The sequence below is a fragment of the Sphaeramia orbicularis genome, chromosome 19 (genome assembly GCF_902148855.1).
Source record: "Sphaeramia orbicularis chromosome 19, fSphaOr1.1, whole genome shotgun sequence".
In the NCBI taxonomy this organism is placed as follows: Eukaryota; Metazoa; Chordata; class Actinopteri; order Kurtiformes; family Apogonidae; genus Sphaeramia; species Sphaeramia orbicularis.
The window spans coordinates 22,162,732-22,182,635 of NC_043975.1; the positions used below are offsets into that span (position 1 = coordinate 22,162,732).

Below are 19,904 nucleotides of genomic sequence, written 5' to 3' on the forward strand. Positions count from 1 at the left end.
TTTTCTCTCTCTCTCTTTTTGCTGTTCCTCTGTCTGTCTCCCACTCATTCATTCTCACCCTTTCCTCCCCCTTGTCCTCTTTCCACAGTGAACACAGACGAGATAACATGCAGCAGTTTCAGGCCTGACTGTTTAAAGACTACACACACACACACACACACACACACACACACACACACGTCTTTTCCTATTTATGTAAATGCACCTCAAATACAGATGGGATTTACATTCCACTAAAAGAACAATAGAGTGTTTAGAACAGTGATGCACAAACTGCTTTGTCACTGAAAGGATCAACATAAAGGTAAAAATCCTACACAAATAATAAAAAAAAAAGGTAAAATAAGAATTAAAAAAAAAAAAATCAACCTCAGAGTGATTTTCTATAGAAATCTTCCACTGATTTGTCCTCAGGTGCCCAAACAGCCCACTGTAACCCACTGAAACACAAGCAGAAACACGTGTTTTCTAATCATTTTTTTTTAACAAAGGACCACATTCATTACACCTTTCTGTGATCTGTAAAGCCATAAAATCCTCCTCTGAAAATCCACGAATGTGTGTGTGTATATATATGTGTGTGTCTGTGCTGTAACGGAGTGTGCGCTTTTACGCACGGCCGCACGGTGGCGACCTGTGCTGCGCTCCCACTTCCCACATCCTAATGTTTCCTCATAGAGAACTCGGGACTCGTCCTCATCCGACGCACACCGGCAGCCGGGCTCCTCTTTCCACGGCAGGCTTCGTCTGTGGCAGCAAGTTTCCCCCTCTCGACGCTCTCCTTTTTTGCTCTCAGACCCCCTGAACTTCCTCTTCGTGGGCCTGTCCAACAGAACCGCCGACCTTGACAGTGCGCAACGGGGAAGCAACTTTAGGAGAGTGTGTGCACCGTGGATCTGGCGTTTCTCTTCAAAAGAAAGGAATAGGAGGAATTGTGTCCGTGGAAGGTTTGGAAAGCTTAAGTTTTATGTTTTAAGGGGCAAAAAAAAAAAAAAAAAAAACTCGAAGAGATCACATCAAGCAAAGAAGCGTGGATGAAAAGTATCGCCGAGTATGTGGTGCAGGTTCTTCCTTCACAGGTGCACAGACGTGGACTGTAATTTGGACTGAACCTAACGGATTCCCATTCATTTGGAGAACAAGAAAACAACTCATTTCCACCCACAGCTCGTGGAATTGGAGAGAATTTACAACAGAGGCTCCGATTTTAACCCAATTCCCCCTTGGGGCTGCAGCGGCACCGTCCTCGGTTCTGCTTTGCGCACGCAGGTCCGCGCACTTTGCCCGGCTCGAGTGGCCGCAGGTCCCCCACCCCCCAAACCCTAAACACCCCCAGACTCGAATAAACCGCACCAAGGACTGTCGCTGTATCATGTTTCGACCACACCGGGCACTTGTTGTCCAGTTCTCCCGGTTTGGGACCATGTTGGAAGGCTCCTGGAGCGGATCGATGTGGCGCGCCACATGGATTTTATTTTTCTCCACACTCATCCACTCCACACCGGCTCAAGGTAAGAGGGGCACTCGCTCGGCACGGTGCCGATTAGTCCGCACTGGTGTCTGTGGCTCCCCTGCTGAACTGAATGGAGCTTCCTGATCCATAATGTGTCCATTCTACTTTCCTTCTTGCGTGTAAACCTGTCATTTTCTCATTCGGTTTTAATATGACTTTTACGCACACTATCTCCAGAACCATGATTTGATCAATATCCATCAAACTTGAAGTGTACATCAGTGTGGTGTTTAGTAATATTTCCCAGTACATGCAGCTCAGATTTGAAGTTGTTTTACTAATAAGTTTCCACTGTTAATGATGTGAACATGTGCCATAAATGTGTCATTGACGCACGGCTGTTAAAATGTTAATCCGATTAATAATCCATAATGAATTAATCCCCTTGGAAATTAAACTTTGTGCCACAAACAGGCGCCGTACAAATAGATCCGTATTGATATGCAGCAATGAATGCAAAGGCAGTGCATGCTGGGCACTAAATGTTAAAAATTAATTGGTTCTCTGAGAATTATGCAGCCTTTTCCCCCCAGAGCACAAGGAAAGCAACCGCCAAGTGTGGCAGAGACTGGAATCGGTGACTTTTTTCTTTTTTTTTTTTTTTTTTTTCCCTCTCCATGAGTAGTTGCCTGAGCTGGAGTAGGACTCCAATTCTCAGCGCAATAATCCCACAAGATCCCAATAATATTCCTGTGGAGACTTAGAGTGTGTCTCTGGTGCCCAGTGAGAGTCTGTTGTAACCTTAGGCCATGTTCCTTTTTTTTTTATTTTTTTTTTTATATTATTCTGTTATGGGATGTTAGCTTTTATATTCTGTAGAATAATCCAAACAGTTCCATATGTTAATATAATATCATATAAGAGCCAGTAGATACAACTGAGAGAGATGATCAGCATGACATGATGGAAATTTGTGTTAAAAAGCTGCCGCTGTAGTTGTGCATTTTCAGCAGACTAATGTGGGGTCTATATTTAGCTCCAGAAGTCCTTAAGGGTGCTCCAGGGTGCTTCAATAAAATAATAAAAACAATTTAACTGCTGATCAGGACTGCGATTTAAGGTGTCTTTAAGTCTTATCTCAAGCGGTGCAAAGTAGATCTATAGTGCATATACTTTTCAGTATGCTCACATATCTGCAGTTAGGTTTTTATTTTTGCGTCAACAAATTAAATTAATGCCTCATAGAAGGAAAAAAAAAAAAAAATTAGTACCTTGTTTTCTTCAGCTCAACCCTCACTGTTTGGGGGTAATTGTGATTCAGGTATTGCTGCCACTGTAAGGAGGGAGTATTACCTCTCAAGATAGACTCTAAGCCCTCGGTGGCGCTCAGTCAATAATACAATGTAGAGAAGATGAAAAAAACAAACAAGGCAGATATCCATCATTCATGAGGGCATCCTAGAGCCTGACATTTACAGGAGATTGATAACTCATGTGTCCTAAGGATTAAGAATCCTGACATTGCTGGCTTCTTCTTCTTCCTCTCCCTGGCTCTATCTTTCCCTGATGTCTGCATCTGATCCCAGATTCTTGTTCTGCCCCCCCCCCCCCCCCCCTGATGTTAATTTAACCAAGCAAGTGAAATTACAACACAGGCCTTATTTACAGGAGCCGCCCGGTGGATAACGTCCATGTTTATTTCTCGAATGTGCATTTAGCTGGAAGCATTTACGTAACCGTGCAGGTTAGGGGTCGATTCATAGGTTTTATATTCCAGGGCTGGTATTGATTATTAGTAATCAATAGACCTGCATCTAATTACTCTTGTTATGGGTAATTAATCTTGGAGCTGTTTTCTTGATTAGTTGTTTGGTGTATAAAAAGTCACAAAAATGTTGATTATTATTTCCCTCTTGAAATATCCTGTTTTGTTTTTTTTTTAGGAATATATTTATTAAATTTTCATTTTTCAAAACAAAACAGCTCAGCACCACAGTCAAAACAAAAATAGAGATTTACAGTCAGCATAGAGACAGATTCCAATCCCATTCATATCTATATAATACGATAAAAGTCCATTTAAGAGGAGATGAAAGCTCGAGACAGAATTGAGAACACATTTCCTTCAGTATAGTTCAAGAAGGGTTTCCAAATGCGGTTGAATATGTCGATCTTAGAATGTGCCAATCATGTCAAAAAGTCAAGCTTCCTCCTGTTATCCTGTTTGATCCACAACCCAAAGATGTCTACTTAACAACAACAATAATAATCTTTATTTAAATAGCGGTTTACAAAGTGCTTTAACAGTCAATGCAAACAGAACACTCAGAACTGATGAGAATAATAGTAATTTTAACAAAAAAAAAAGAAAAAAAAACTGTAACAAATGATAAATATAAAATTATAGTACAAACAATGCTCGGTAGTATCCCAATTAAAGTGGGATAAAATGTAGAAAAAGATGATAAAGAACCAAATAAACCTGAGACCAATCATGAAATGTCGCTACTTTTCTGTCAAATCAACGAAATTACATTTTCCGGAACATTTTTTACTGTCACTGATTGTAAATAATAAGTGCTCTACTAAATAAAGTGTTGATAGGCTGTTATTTGTGACATTTAACCAATCAGGTAACACTGAGAAAAAGATTAACACACTGTTAAATTGATTTTAGCACCAACTAAATAAAAAATACCCATAACAGTAAGAACAGTAGGAGTAAATGTCGGATCCAATCATTGGCGGATCTCTAATGCATGTAAATATGTATGGAAACTGGCAAAAAAAAAAAAAAAACTACCACTCCAGTCACTTTCTCTCCATCCATCTCGCAGCGTCTGCTCAATCCATCCTGCAGTAACCCTCGGATTTCATTACATAGTTGCTCATGGGTCAGAAAATGTGGGATTTAATTGGACTCTCTACTGACTGTTCGGAGTGCTGCTCATTGAAAGTGACCCCGGTGTGGGCTGCTCTCTTTCCATTCGATGATTAAAGAACATGATGAGGCGAGTAGAATGCCTCTGGATGGACATGTCAGCCAGTGCTCGCCTCAATTTAATGGCCGGTCTACTGAAACGACTTTTTAACGACGGGAGAACGGCCTTCATCAGACCAGAGCGCACGCTATGAAGTCGAGCTTTAAGACTTGCCGAACCCAAGAGAGAGATAATCTTGTGTGGGCTTCTTGTGTTAGGTGTTGGATCGTTCACCGGCATCGCGTCGTGAATACTTGTCAGTGTTAGCAAAGGTTGTGAGAAGATCTGTAGATTCGACGTCCTTGTAGGGAGAAGTGTTTTACTTCCTTTCGTTCTTAAAAGTAGGTTTCCAGCCAAGACCCCTTCATCAGACCGGCGCGCACGCTATGAAGTCGAGCTGTAAGACTTGCCGAACCCAAGACAGAGATAATCTTCAGTGCGATTCTTGTGTTAGGTGTTGGATCGCTTCGTTGTTGTGAATACTTGTCAGTGTTGGCAAAAGTTGTGAAAAGATCTGTAGGTTCGACGACCTTGTAGGACAAGGTTCAAGGTTTGAGTTGCATTTTAGTGACATTAAGGGCAAAAATTGAAGTTCTTGGTTATGGACTGAAAATATATCAGTTTAGAGTCAAATTTTCTCAGGAATCTGAAATCATTTATGCAACATCTCTGGTTAAACTGGCTCCATCATTGACAGAGCAAGTCAAAATCTAACGAATTGGTGGGCAGTTTCAAAAACGAATGTGAAAATTTGGTTGTAAAAAAAACTTGATCTCACTTTAGGAAAGTAAATGGGCCTAAATAATATAAACTTATTGTAGCCCATGTAGGTGGGTGTAATTGATTACATTTTGGAGGCTAGATATTGAAAATTGAGTGAATGCAAGTTTTTTTTTTTACAATGGTATGTATTTTTTTCACAAACTAAAAACTGATGGTAGGGCTAGTAAAAGTAATGATTTTATTTATCTAATATTGGAATATACTTAATTGTTGGGTAATTCTTTATTCACAACAGAAAAAGAAAGAGAGTGGTGTATAATACATACAGATTTATGATAATGTCAACCCTACATAAAGAATTATAAGTCAAATTCTTACCTAGAAGCCAAAAAATCCAAACAAAATTATCACATGACGTCTTCTGAGGAACTGTCTGATATGACGTCATTGACTTTGGAGTGAAATCACTGAAACTGATACTCATTCAAAAGGGCAAACCATAAGCTCTTCTTCTAAGGTTAAAAGTAAGCAAGTTCAATGAAAATTTGCAAGCAGCAACAGGATTAATATGGGTTTTCAAATTATTTGTCACTGAAAAAGGGTCATTTTTGCCCACTTCTCAGCAAACATCATGCAAAAAGTCACACAAGGACAAGTGATACACATTTTTTTTTTTTTTTACGTTATGTTCTGAAACTACACAATTTTTCCAATAAATTCAACACAAGACACTGCATGAAAGGTATACAATGTTTTTTTCACCATAATATCACAATAATGATACTCAAAGTGTCAACCTTGTCATAGGGAGAAGTGTTTTACTTCCTTCCTTTCTTAAAAGTAGGTTTCCAGCCAAAGACCCCTTCATCGGACCAGAGCGCACACTATGAAGTCGAGCTTTAAGACTTGCCGAACCCAAGAGAGAGATAACACTGAGTTACAAAAAAATGTTTTTTTGCAAATTGTCTAGGTTGTTTCAATTGAATTAGGACCATTTTGCACTGCTAACTCCAAAAATGACATCTGTTTTCCTCAATCAGGTCAGGTTTTTTTGCTAATTTGATTTTGAAAAATTTGGTCTTCTTACAAAATTGATTACATTTTTGTGACTTTATCAGTTGATTTTTTTTTTTTTTTTTTTTTTTTTTTTTTATAGTTCTCACCCAAAATAGGTTAAGAGAAAAAAAAATCATTTTCTAACAGGACTCCTGTTAGGTTCAATGGTGTATTCAACGCAGATGTAGCAGAATACATCAGGTTTATTTTTGCAAGATCTTCTAGTTGAAGTCATTTCATTCACCTGTAATATTAAAAAAAAAACAATTATAAATTGGCAAAAGTAAAATCTTCAGAACTCGTTTATTGCAAGAAATATGAAAGAATTTTCTATCATATGATGTGAAAATGCCCATAAATGTAAGCAAAAATGTTAAAAAGCCAATATGTAGCATAGTTCAGAAAGTTGACCTGATTGAGCAAAATCAATGTGATTTTTGGATTCAGCACACCAAAATTATCCTAAATCAGCTTAAAAAACTTAATAAATTTGTTATTGACCAGTGTAATCTTCAGTGCCGTTTTTGTATTGGGTGTTGGATCATTCACCGGCATCGTTTCGTCGTTGTGAATACTTGTCAGTGTTAGCAAAAGTTGAGAGAAGATCTGTAGATTCGGCGACCTTGTAAGAAGCATTTTATTTCCTTCCTTTCTTAAAAGCAAGTTTCCAGCCAAGGCCCGTTCATCAGACCAGAGCGCACTCTATGAAGTCGAGCTCTAAGACTTGCCGAACCCAAGAGAGAGATAATACTCAGTGTGTTGTTTTGTATTGGGTGTTGGATCATTCACCGGCATCGCTTCGTCATTGTGAATACTTGTCAATGTTAGTAAAAGTTGAGAGAAGATCTGTAGTTTCGACGACCTTGTAAGAGGAAGCGTTTTACTTCCTTTTTTTTTAACAGTAGGTTTCCAGCCAAGACCCCAACAACTCCGAAAGACCCTATTTTTGGTCGTTGACACATAAGCACGCTCTCGTTTTGAAAGAAGATCTGTAGTTTCGACGTCCTTGTAAGGAGAAGAGTTTTACTTCCTATTTTTTTCTTAAAAGTATGTTTCCTGCCAAGACCCCTACAACTCCGAAAGACCCTATTTTTGGTCGTTGACACATAGGCACGCTCTCGTTTTTGAAAGATCTGTAGGTTCGACATCCTTGTAAGGAGAAGCGTTTTACTTCCTTTTTTTTCTTAAAAGTAGGTTTCCAGCCAAGACCCCTACAACTCCGAAAGACCCTATTTTCGGTCGTTGACGCATAAGCACGCTCTCGTTTTTGAAAGATCTGTAGGTTCGACATCCTTGTAAGGAGAAGCGTTTTACTTCCTTTTTTTTCTTAAAAGTAGGTTTCCAGCCAAGACCCCTACAACTCCGAAAGACCCTATTTTTGGTCGTTGACACATAAGCACACACTCGTTTCTTCCTTAAATCGTGTAAAACAGGCCATCCTCCCAACTCACCACGGATGTTTTGTTTTAAGTGACAGTTATAGGAGCTGTCTGGTCTATCCTACTGTTCACTTCCATTCATTTACTGAGGTCATGCCGAGACAGTGCTGGGCTCGCCTGCTGGTTTTGTCATTTCTAACACATCTATTTTGGAGCCCTCAGCAGCAGGGGAGGAACTCTATTGGAATGTCATGTTTGGCACACATACTTCTGCATCACTCAACGTCAGTAGATTAGCCGGACTGGCTTCAGCTCGATTTAGGAGTTTTAGATGGAGTTGAGGACTTCATTCTGTCAGAGGCGTGGCGCTCAGATTAACATCCGAGGATGAGGATGGCGTTGACAGCGTGGGGGGGGGGATGGGCTGAGGAGAGGGGACGGCGACATCGGAGTAGACTTCCAGTTATTTTCTGCTGTTTTGCGGGTGAATATGTGTGAAATATTTAGAGTGGCAGTCTGTTTTTGGCTTACTGTATCGGACATGGACCTTGACACAGTAATCGAAGTCAAGGATGTCATCTTCATTTTAAATCTGTTAGGAGATGGAATTGAAATTGTATGGCTGGAATGAAATGCAAGCAGTTTGAGAGCACCTCTTGACTGCTTCAGAAGGAAATAAAATTGGATGCATTCTTATCACAGGCAACAAAATAGGGCACATAATCATTGACATGCAGCAGAAATTTTCAGTGAGGCAGTCAGGGTTTTTCAGCTGGCAGTTAGACTTTTGATTTTACAGCTTCTGTCTTTTGTTTTCTTAATGATTCTTCAGCCTGTCCTTGGAGCTCAGGTCTTATATTTTATGTGGTTATGTACAGGTATATGCTTGTCATGTTTATGAATACATCTCGGAGATCGGAGACCTTGACTATGATATGAAAAATACACTAAAAAATAAAAGTTAAGGATATTTCTTTTTTTTTTTTTTGTCTTTTTTTGGTCATTTTTGCCATTTGTAATTAAAACTTTTCTTGTATTCTTGTATTATATTTCTTGTACTTTTCATATATTTCTTGTGTCTATGCAAAAAGGCGATGAAACATAATTTCGTTCTGCACTATATCCGTGTTGGTATTGCGTTTGAAGGACAATAAAGTGAATCTTGAATCTTGAAAACTATGTCTGGTCATTACAAAAATGTTTCAATTCTCATGCAAAAAAGTAAAAAGCATTGTGCAAAAATCCCAATTGAAAAAAAAAAAAATTGCCCAAAACTTAAAAATTTCCTTAACTTTTTGTTTGTAGTGTGGTTGCAGATGCCTGTGCTTTTATCAGTGGGGTTATGTTTTTTGCTTCGTACTCCACCGTTGCTCACATTGTACTTACGTCTTCTTTTAAGGTGCTTTCACATTAGTGCTTTTACACTTGCAGATGTTTTTCTTTGATCCGTGGGGTAGGTTCCACGGCTGAAACCTACACCTAGACTGTGAACTCAGCCTTGGTCTGATGAAAACAGCTGGTCTGGGTCCAGATCAAACTGAACCGTGACTTGGTTTGTTTCTTGTGTGAAAAGGCTTTTTTTGGGACAAGGGCCTCGGCTCGAAAGTGAAACCTATGGGGATGCATTTAAAAGTTGTAAAATCTGTGATAGACATTGAGGATGGGTGCCAGAAAGGTCTGGCTTCCATGGACTTGCACTGTTCTGTCATTTAATTTTTTTTTTTTTTTTTTTATTCCTGTTTCATCCGTTTTATTTGGAACCTCTAATAAGTAATCTGGTGCTCCATCTTTGAATTTTTTCATTGTTAATCAGATCTTGGTTGAACAGACGGTTCTTTTGTGTCCAGCTTGTATGACAGCTTTCTTTCCTGATGAGTCAGATTTTTTAAAATTTTACTTAAATAAGTAAAACTCTATATTTTCCCTGACAGCTCCACTGTAGTTGTGGTTAATAGGTTCAACAAGATACTATTTTACATAACTGTAAAATAACTCTGCTACACAGTATTTGATGAAGATTACTGTTTTATTGAGTAAGTACATTAGCGCTTAGCATTAGCTCACCTCTTGTACTGCCCTTTATGTCCAAATATGGTCACTTCTAGTTCCAAAAGGCCAACATGGTGACAGCCAAATTACAAACCATCGGTGTAAAATAGCTAAAAAAAACTGTCCATTAATGACGAATGAAGTTGAGACTGATCTCATGAAATTGCGTCGTATGTCACGCCAGTTCTTATGGATTTTGACGTGCTATACGTACGCATTTTCGTCCTTTCCCGTGTTATTCAACGCCGTGTGATCGTGTGTCAATTTACGCCAAGATCACCAGTTCAGATAACCCTAACCCTCAACCCTCAGTGCGTGGTATTTGACGTGGCGTGAACATACATACGGAAAGCTTATAATGCGTACAGATAACACGCCAATTAAAAGTGCTGTGTATATTTGCGCGATTTCATGATATCACGTTGTGAAGTTTACGGTCCAGACAAAACATAACTTTTGTAAATCCTTTTCACTGAGCCTCACACTTTAGTGAAAGTACAGTCTGCATTTTTTTTTTTAGGGTCAGACTTATAACAGAAGGCTTGAGAGACCAAAATACACGTTTTAGCCTCAGTTTGAACGAGAACATCTCCGAGTTTCTGTGTTTATGACGTGGCTAAAACACAACCAAAACCACTTCAGTTCATGACTCAAACATAACCCCACCCCCCCACCCTTAGATGTGTTGCTGGTGCTTTGGCCGCTGTATAAACAAAAACAGAATAAGAAGAACCACAAAAAGGAAAATTAGCTGTGGTGGAACTTCACAAGAAGAGGAGACAAAGTTTTTCAAAGATATATGGTCTGACAAAGAAATTAAAAGTCAACAGTTTACTTTTTGCCATTGAAAAGTTATAGTCTGCATGCGGTATTGACAACACAGTGACATGAGATGGACGGCTGTGTACAAATCAATGAATGTCAGGAATGTCAGATCCAGCCCACGTGGGCCACGATGACCGGGCATCTTTACTCCGCTTGCAGAATTGTAATGTGAAACCTCAGTGAACCACATCACATGTATATAATGTAGCAGAAAAGTGAACTTAAGGGGCATCGGACTTTCTTGCGTGTCATCTGTGGATCATTTAAGGCTTGAGAAACACCTTGACGTAAACTGATTGAGATTGGACTGTGAATGATATGTGCAGACAGTGGGGTTGAGTGACTGTCTCCAGACTACAAATGCCCCGATTTGTCACTCATTTTAATTGACAGACAAGAGAGTGCTCAGTTTTCTTGTAGCAGCTGCACCCTCTGAAATGATATGCACAAAAAAAAAAAAAAAAAAAGAAGAAAAAAAAATAGAAAAAGTCTAGCCTGTCCTAGATCCCTGCAGCCGGCACACTCTGGCAAAAGGTCACAACATATTGCTTTTAGTATTCAGGGCTAGTAAGAAAACTCATGGTCAAAGTCCAGTGATAGATTTCTCAGAGGGATGTCTTGAGTTTCACTGTGCTGCATTCGATAAAACAAAACTCAAGGTCTGTGGTACGAGCAAGTCTGAAAGAGGCGTAGCTGAAAGACCTTTTGTTCATTCTCTAGAAACCGCTTACATCTTTGAGGTTTGGCTGTTTTTATTGATCTAGGTTCTGTTTCCCCGTAAGAGTCAATGGAAGGGATTAAGACTTGTTTTAAGTGGAGTTACGTTTCTTAAATTTCTGCTCACAAGCATTAACTCGGTGTGCGTTTGCATTAATTGTAGGGATGCACCGATGCCGATACTAGCATCAGGTATCGGTCCCATACTGACGTCATGTACTTCTACTCGTACTTGTAAATGTGCTCCAATACAAACACACCGATACCATTTTAGGGCAGTGTGACGTTCACAGTTAAGTACAGCAGGTATGTGGTGTGTGGAGATTTTTAAAAAATAAATGATGATGACAGAAGTAATGTGGTAGTGACTGAAAGTTATGTTAAAGACACAGATGGATATAGATGGAGCGTTCTATCCGTCTTCTGCCTACATTCTGTACATAATTCTGTCCGTTTTCTGGGTGATCATTAGGGATGGGAATCGAAAACCGGTTCTTTTTGAGAACTGGATCCCGGTAGCCCGATTCCTTGGAATCGTTTGCCTGCCTGCTTAACGATTCTGCTTATCGATTCCGCCTTCGTTGCGCATGTGCGATGACGTCACGAGTACACTGCATTGTTTTGGTCAGAACCTATCTAACATGATGTTGAGGCAGAAATGATCTAAAAAGACGACACCAGGTCCACTTGGAACACTTGCAAAGCTTCCATGTCTTCAAAAGGGTGGAATCCCTCCAGTATGTTAAAACATTTGTCCACAGCATGTGATTCATTTACAGGAGTGTCACATATTTGATATGTTACTTAGCGGTGCTTGTGAAAGTAGCGGCAGAGTGAACGCCGGGCCCAGTTGTGGTTCTGGTGCAGGCAACAAACATCGAACCCCCTCAAATAAAATTTCTGAAGGTAGGGGAAAGGAAATGAGGTGCACAACAATAGGAGACGAGCCGAGCCGAGCCGAACTGGTTCCACATAGTGGAAATGCAGCAATAGAGAAATTAATAAAGCGCCCCCCCAAAACCGGGCCCGGCGCCATCTGTTATTATTATTTGTACATACTGTATATGGTGTATTTTCTGTGCAAAGATGGAAATATAAAAGACTGTTAATGCAAACACACCCGTTTGTACTCTTTTATTCCCTCACCTAATGAGAATCGATAAGAGAATCGTTCAGGAATCGGATTGATAAGCAAAATCGATAATGGAATCGCTATTGTTAAATTCTTATCGATTCCCATCCCTAGTGATCACGGATGCGTACCCAGATGGAGAATTTGGAGCAGTAACACCGGGAACCGTAGGGATGTTGGTATTTATAACTACCCTCATCAATATCAACATTAGCATCTACATTAGTATTACCTTCTCTGTCGTCGCCATGTTTGTTATTATTGACTTTCTTCTTCTTCGTCTCAAAAAACTTTACTCTTCTTCATGATATTTGGCAAGTATGATTATCTAAGAGCAGCGCCCTCTGGTGGATTAATTGAGAAACGCTCATTCCAACACATTAAATGTCAGTAGCAGCACTTTGTTATAGTCAGACTAATGATAATGACAATAAAGCACATTTTCAAAAGTAACTAAGAGCTGTAATGGTATTATTAAGTACTGATATCAGTACTTGGTATCGGCAAGTATTCGAATGTACGTATTTGTACTCGTTCTGGGAAAAAGTGGTATCGGTGCATCCCTAATTAATTGGTAAAACTCCATGAAATAAACTAGCATTACACCTGCTAAGAATATGTAGATACTGGCTTTTACTGCAAATGTAGCAGCAGCAATTCTACTGTAATTAAATGTAATTTTAGTTATGGTGTTAACAGATGATTACATACCAGTTTGTATTTGTCAGATATGCCTTAGAGTAAAAGGAAGAAAGAGATTGATCACAACTTCACACTTTTCATTACTAGCTGTACACTAGACGACAATGGCAAGACTCTGAAAAAAGTGCGACCTCTCACATCTTAAGGCAGTGTGTTATAAGTCGCAGCCTAGACGACTGACAATTGGCAACTGGATTCAGGTGGAGTTTGTCGTCATGGATTTTTTTCAGGCACCGTCGTCAAATTTGAGGATCTAATGAGTAAAATTTAATTTTGCGGCCTGTTCATTTCAAGCCCGAGCTCTTAACTCTAGAGAAGAAAAGTAAGAAAAAAAAAATGCGGCAGATGCTACTGGGTATTTTAGTAGCATGAAAAACAACTGTAAAGGTTTAGCTGTAAGGGAAAGAAGAGCAAAATGGAGCTCTGTAAATGTCAACTACCGTCCGTTCTTCATCATCATCATCCGTCACCTCCCTCCCGTTACTAAATTAAATTAATACCAAATTAAATTCAACATCTGCAATCAGATATTTAGTTTCCTACGTCTTGTTCGGCATTTGAAAGTGTGCATTCAGTGGTTGTTGAGAATATTCCCATCACTGTACCGCCATATTTGTCTTAAGCCATAAAAACCCAGTGTTACTTTTGTGGCAGTTTCCAAATAATTTTTTTCTCTCTATTTAACCTTTCTACAGCAATTTATCACCATTTATTATAATATTATCCTCTATATATTTTTTTCACTGTAAATCACGTGTTTAGCTATATTTAATTTCCTATATTTGATTTAGATGTTTATGAAAGCTCAGTAAATTCAAAGATTATTATATCAAAACACAGAAACTGAAGAAAAAGTGACTTTTTCTGCAAATATATCATTAACGGTGTCTCCATCAAACTATGGGTTTTACTGGTGAATCAATGTTGTAGAAGATGATGGTCTTTCCATGGCAACAGTAAATTTCCCTATGGGATGAATAAAGTATCTATCTATCTATCTATCTATCTATCTATCTATCTATCTATCTATCTATCTATCTATCTATCTATCTATCTATCTATCTATCTATCTATCTATCTATCTATCTATCTATCTATCTATCTATCTATCTATCTACAGAGTCTCTGATGAATATCTGATGTGCATGAAAAGATGACAAACTGAATTTTACACCAATTATAGATAAAATTAGTGAATTATTGATTGATAGGATTAGCGGATCAACAGGTATGAAACATTTTAGATGGTTATGGTCACCCGCGGAGGTTTGGGTCTTTATGGGTGAATGAAGTAAAATTGAATAGGTTTGTTTTTGTGAGATTGTTGAATTGTGAAGAAAACGGATTAGATCAGAGGTGTCAAACTCATTAAGCTCAGGTGGGCCAGACCAGTTCCATGAGAAAAGTAAAATTACTATATGAAAATATTCACGTCCACAAGGTATCCTTTAAAAAAAATGGGTATAACATGAAAAACTATGAAAAACCTGAAATGTCTCAAGAAAATTAAGTAAATTTTAGCAACGTTACACCACTTCTTATCATTTACACATGTGCATAACAATTTACAGATCACAGAGGGTCGACAAATGCATAAAACATATAGTAACAGGCAGAATATTGGTAAAAGGATCCATACTTCTCTCTCTTAAGATGTTTCATGTTAAGATTTGTTCAAATTATTAAAATTTGGAAAGGATAGTTAGTAGATGTGAAGGTTTTTATGTAATTTTACTTTTTTCCATAAAGACAAAGAGAAAAATTTGGAGTTATTGTGATAGCATTTACTGGTCTGACCCACTTGAGATCTAATTGGTTTGAATGTGGCCCCTGAACAAACATAATTTTGACATTGATTGTTAATATCTTGAGCATAATTTTTGCATTTCACACATTCATCCCACGGGCCGGATTAGATCTTTTGGTGGACTGGTTTTGGTCCACGGGCTGTATGTTTGATGTCCCTACATTTAAACCCATAAAGACCCAGTGCTACTTTTGTGGCGGTATCTAAATCTGTTTTTTCACCATTTTTAACCTTTCTTAAGTCATTTATCACCATTTATTATAATATTAAACTGTATTTTTAAGTGAAAATCATGTATTTTATTATGTTTAATTCATTGATCATGTAGATCAGAGATGTCAAACATGCAGTCTGGGGGCCAAATCCGGCCCATCAAAGGGTCCAGTCTGGCCCGTGGGATGAATTTGTGAAATGCAAACATTATACTGAGGAAATTAATAATTTTAGTTCAGGTCCTACATACAGACCAATTTAATCTCAAATGGGTCAGATCAGTAAAATACTATCATAATAACCTATAAATACTCACAACTTCAAATGTTTCTCTTTGTAAATGTAAACATTTTCATGTTATTTTACTGTCTTTAAACTCAAACAGACTATCATTTTACAAAACTTGCCCTGTTGTTCATGTTATTTACATTGTTTTAAAGGATAGTTTGTAAATGTAAACATTTCTATCGCATAATTTAACTTTTTTCACTCAAAACATAGAAGAAAATTTGGAGTTGACATTATTTATATGTTATGATGTCATTTTTTCACTGGTCCGGCCCACTTCACATCAAATTTGGTTTAATGTGGCCCCTGAACTAAAATGAGTTCGACACCCCCGATGTAGATATTTATTAAAGTTGAGATCAAAGTTGACGGTTATTATATAAAAAATGGAGAAAACTGAAGATGAAGTGACTTTTTCTGCTAAATCTATCATTAACTGAACATAAACCAAGTGTGTCCATCCACTGTCATTGATCCAACTCCATGGGTTTTACTTGTGAATCAATGTTCACTACGGAGCCTCTGAATGTCCAAATGAATCATATCTGATGACTGTGAAAAGATGACAAATTATATTTTACACCAATTATTTGCATGTATTGATAGAATTAATGCATCAACAGGTATTAGACATTTTAAATCAATAGATGATTTTGGTCACTGGTGGATGTTTGGGTCTTTATGGGTTAAAGCAGGGGTCTCAAACATGCGGCCCGGGGGCCAAATGCGGCCCGCCAAAGGTTCCAATGCGGCCCGTGGGATGAATTTGCAAAGTGCAAAAATTCCACAGTCAGGGCTGTGGAACTCATTTTAGTCCAGATTCCACATACAGACCAATATGATCTACAGTCAAATAATAACAGCCTAACAACCTACAAAAAATAATGACTCCATATTTTCTTCTCAATTTGTTGTGAAAAAAATTATATTACACTATGCCTATAAATAGTGACAACTTCAAATGTTTGTCTTTATTTTAGTGCAAAAAATAACATGAAATTAAGAAAATATTTACATTTACAAACTATCCTGTAATAATAAAATGTGAACAACCTGAACAAATATGAACAACCTGAAATGTCTAAAGAAAATTGGGCACAATTTTCTGCCTGTTACTAAGTGTTTAGTGTCTTTGTAGATCCGATCCATAATGCACATGTAGAAATGAAAAGTTAAAATTGCACTTATTTTTCTTAAGAAATTTCTGTTTTTCAGGTTATTCACATCTTTTTTGTTTGAATAGTTTATAAATGTAAGTATTTTCATAATTTAATGGGGGGTTTTTTTGCACTAAAACACAGACAAAAATTTGCAGTTGTCATTATTTATAGGTTACTATGCTATTATTTTACTGGTCCGGCCCACTGGAGATCAAATCAGGCTGAATGTGGAACCTGAAAGAAAAAGAGTTTGAGACCCCTGATCTAAAGTAAAATAATAACAGCATAATAACCTACAAACAATAATGAGTCCATATTTTCTTCTCGGTTTAATGTGAAAAAAATAATATTACACTATGCCTATAAATAATGACAACTTCAAATATTTGTCTTTGTTTTAGTGCAAAAAAATAACATTAAATTGTGAAAATATTAACATTTACAAACTATCCTGTAACAATAAAATGTGAATAACCTGAACAAATATGAACAACCTGAAGTGTCTAAAGAAAATTAAGCACAATTTTAGCAATTTTCTGCCTGTTACTAAGTGTTCAGTGTCTTTGTAGATCTGATCCATAATGCACATGTAGAAATGATAAGTTGAGGCATAATATTGTTAAAATTGCACTTATTTTTCTTAAGAAATTTCTGTTTTTCAGGTTATTCACATCTTTTTTGTTTGAATAGTTTATAAATGTAAGTATTTTCATAATTTAATGGGGTTTTTTTTGCACTAAAACACAGACAAAAATTTGGAGTTGTCATTATATATAGGTTATTACGCTATTATTTAATTGGTCCGGGCCACTGGAGATCAAATCAGGCTGAATGTGGCCCCTGAAAGAAAATGAGTTTGAGACCCCTGGGTTAAAGTGACCTGTATGACCCCCTTCTACCAACTCTAGCAAAAACTTTACATTTTACTCCAATGGAGGACATTTGTCTGGAACAGTCAAATCGCTTGAAAAGTGGTTTGGTATACGGCCGGTGTAAATGTGAACACACTGCTACTGTGTATTCTTTCTTCACTGTGTCTGTGGCCAAAGGCAAAAAGCCTCGGGGTGATTGGGCCAAAAGAACGACTCTGAAAGATCCCATCAGTGAATTTCTTGCCCACTGATGGCCATAAACACAGCACAGCACATTTCATACTCCCTTGATGCTCAGTCTTGCTCCTCACCGTTATAGTAATACCAGGAATTCACGCTCCTGATCCTCTCTGTGTCGCACTTTCTATTATTATTCTAGTAACTCAGCAAATAAAAACAAAATTCTCAGAAAAGAGCTTAAACTGTACAGCCTTTATTAGCATGATAGGATCCTTCTTTCATTATTATAATGAACGTACGTTACGTGAGTGTGAGATTGTGTCGTGTTGCTTTTGTAAGTCTACCATGTCTTCATTTTCATTGTGTGGAGGTGATTGTATTAATGCAGGCGTGTAAATGAGTGAGGAGGCTGGTGATGGAGGTATGTGTGAGGATGTGTTAAGTATTTCTATCTTGAGTAGAGCTGGGTATTGTTAAGGTTTTATTAATACTGTTACTGATTCTGCGTATGGATTCATGCTTTAAAAGTGTGATATTGGCTTTATTTTTTTCCACAATATTTTTATTGGTCTCTAAGTTTAACCCTCCAGTATCCCGTACAGCAAGGCCCTTACTATGCACCAAGTGTGTTTTTTGCACACTTGTGGAATAATGTAAAATAAAATTTCATACAGCTTGTTTTTAATTCTTTTATACTTTTTTCCTATTTCATCAACTTAAGCTGTAAATAAAAATACCAAATACTCAATAATTGTCACATTTTTTAACCCTTTAAATGCCGTGTTTGTAATGTAAACAAACCTTTTTTTTTTGGGATGCAAAAAACACAAAAAAATATTTTTTTTCAATATATTACATAAAAACTGGATCACATATTATTTGATTTTTGCTGTCTGTCATATTTCAATGATTAACTCCAACACCGGTTAATTTACATTATTATTATTTTTGGCGCTAGGTCAAATGTTCAAAAATACTAGCACCTGTCACTAAGTGTGCATAAAATGCACACCTATAAATCAAACTATTAAATATTATATATTGATTTATTTTTCTGCTTTAATTTGATTTTATTTTTGTAAATCAAGGTCAGTCCTAATCATACATATCAAATGGAAGAAATAGTGCATTTTAGGCACACTTGGGAGACAGATGGTAGTCTTGTAATTTTCTTTTGTTTACAATGTGCACATTTTAGTTGGTGGACAGAATTTTAAAGATCATGCAAAAATGAACAACTTTTGAATTCTAACCTTATTTAAATTGTGAAAAATAATGTGAAGTTTTTTAAAAGAAAGTGAAAAGTGTGCCTAAAAGGTGCGCCCGGATACTGGAGGGTTAATGATGAAAGGTAAACAAAGTAAATAATATACATAAAGAGCATGAATCAAAACAACACAAACACCCATACACACCACATAGACTTGCACTAAATTAGTTATATATTCATATAAATAACATGCATATATTGTTAGGAACATGTATACATACATGTAGAAGTAAAATTAAAATATAGCAGTCATAATAATAAAAAAAATAAAACAGTAATAATTTGAATGTCCTGTCTCTATTTTCTAGAAACCATAATGCTCATGTATGGTTCCCATAATTGTACAAATTTCTTCAGTTTTTCTTTGGTAATATAAGTCAGTCTTGATATTTTGCTTTTTTTAAATGGAATTATGCATTTTAAAACATTTCCCTGTGGTCTACATAAACTATAAATGCTATGCTTGGGTCTGAATTCTTCATTAATTCAACTCCACAGGTCCATCTTCAACCCTATTTCTGAGTAATGACACCAGAAAGGTTGTTTTGAGCGCTGGCCCTTTAAATGCAAATGAGCCACTTCATGCCCCGCCCCCTCCAGGTTGTTGACTGTGCTTTCTGTCCCGTTCAACCAACAGCTGAACATTTTAGGTAATCGGCTCGAAGTTTGGACATATTTTCAGTTTTTACTACAACCGCTGCTGCTGCCAAACAATTATGTCGTACTCTGAGAAATGTTCGTCTGAAAGTCTTGACCTTATATGTGCAAATGTTGTGACGTAACTAGTTATAGACGTAACAAATTAAGCAGGAATTCAAACAGGTTGTAGAAATCCACTCGATTTCTGGCAAAATTAATATAAAGATAACTTTGCAGCACCTGGAGGGTTCAAATTCAAACTTTTTGAACTATTAGAGTCCAAATACACAAATAAATGAACCAAAGACTATTTACTTTTTCTTCAGTTTCGCTTTTGTAAAATAATAACCTTTGAATTTACTGAGTTTTCATGAACATCTACATGATCGGTACATTAAATATAGGGAAAAAAATACCTGATTTACACAGAAAAAAACAAAATACAAAAGATAATATTA

General features: G+C 37.2%; 1 protein-coding gene across 4 annotated transcripts in view; it reads left to right on the forward strand.

Moving 5' to 3' along the window:
• Positions 1 to 690: 690 nt before the first annotated feature.
• Positions 691 to 19,904, forward strand: part of sdk2b (sidekick cell adhesion molecule 2b) — a 922,804-nt gene continuing 903,590 nt past the window's right edge. For all 4 annotated transcript variants that reach the window (XM_030121445.1, XM_030121446.1, XM_030121447.1 and 1 more), the window contains exon 1: positions 691 to 1,511. In XM_030121445.1, the coding sequence (XP_029977305.1) occupies positions 1,373 to 1,511 (139 nt within the window). In that variant the 5' untranslated portion in view covers positions 691 to 1,372. The remainder of the gene's footprint in view (positions 1,512 to 19,904) is intronic.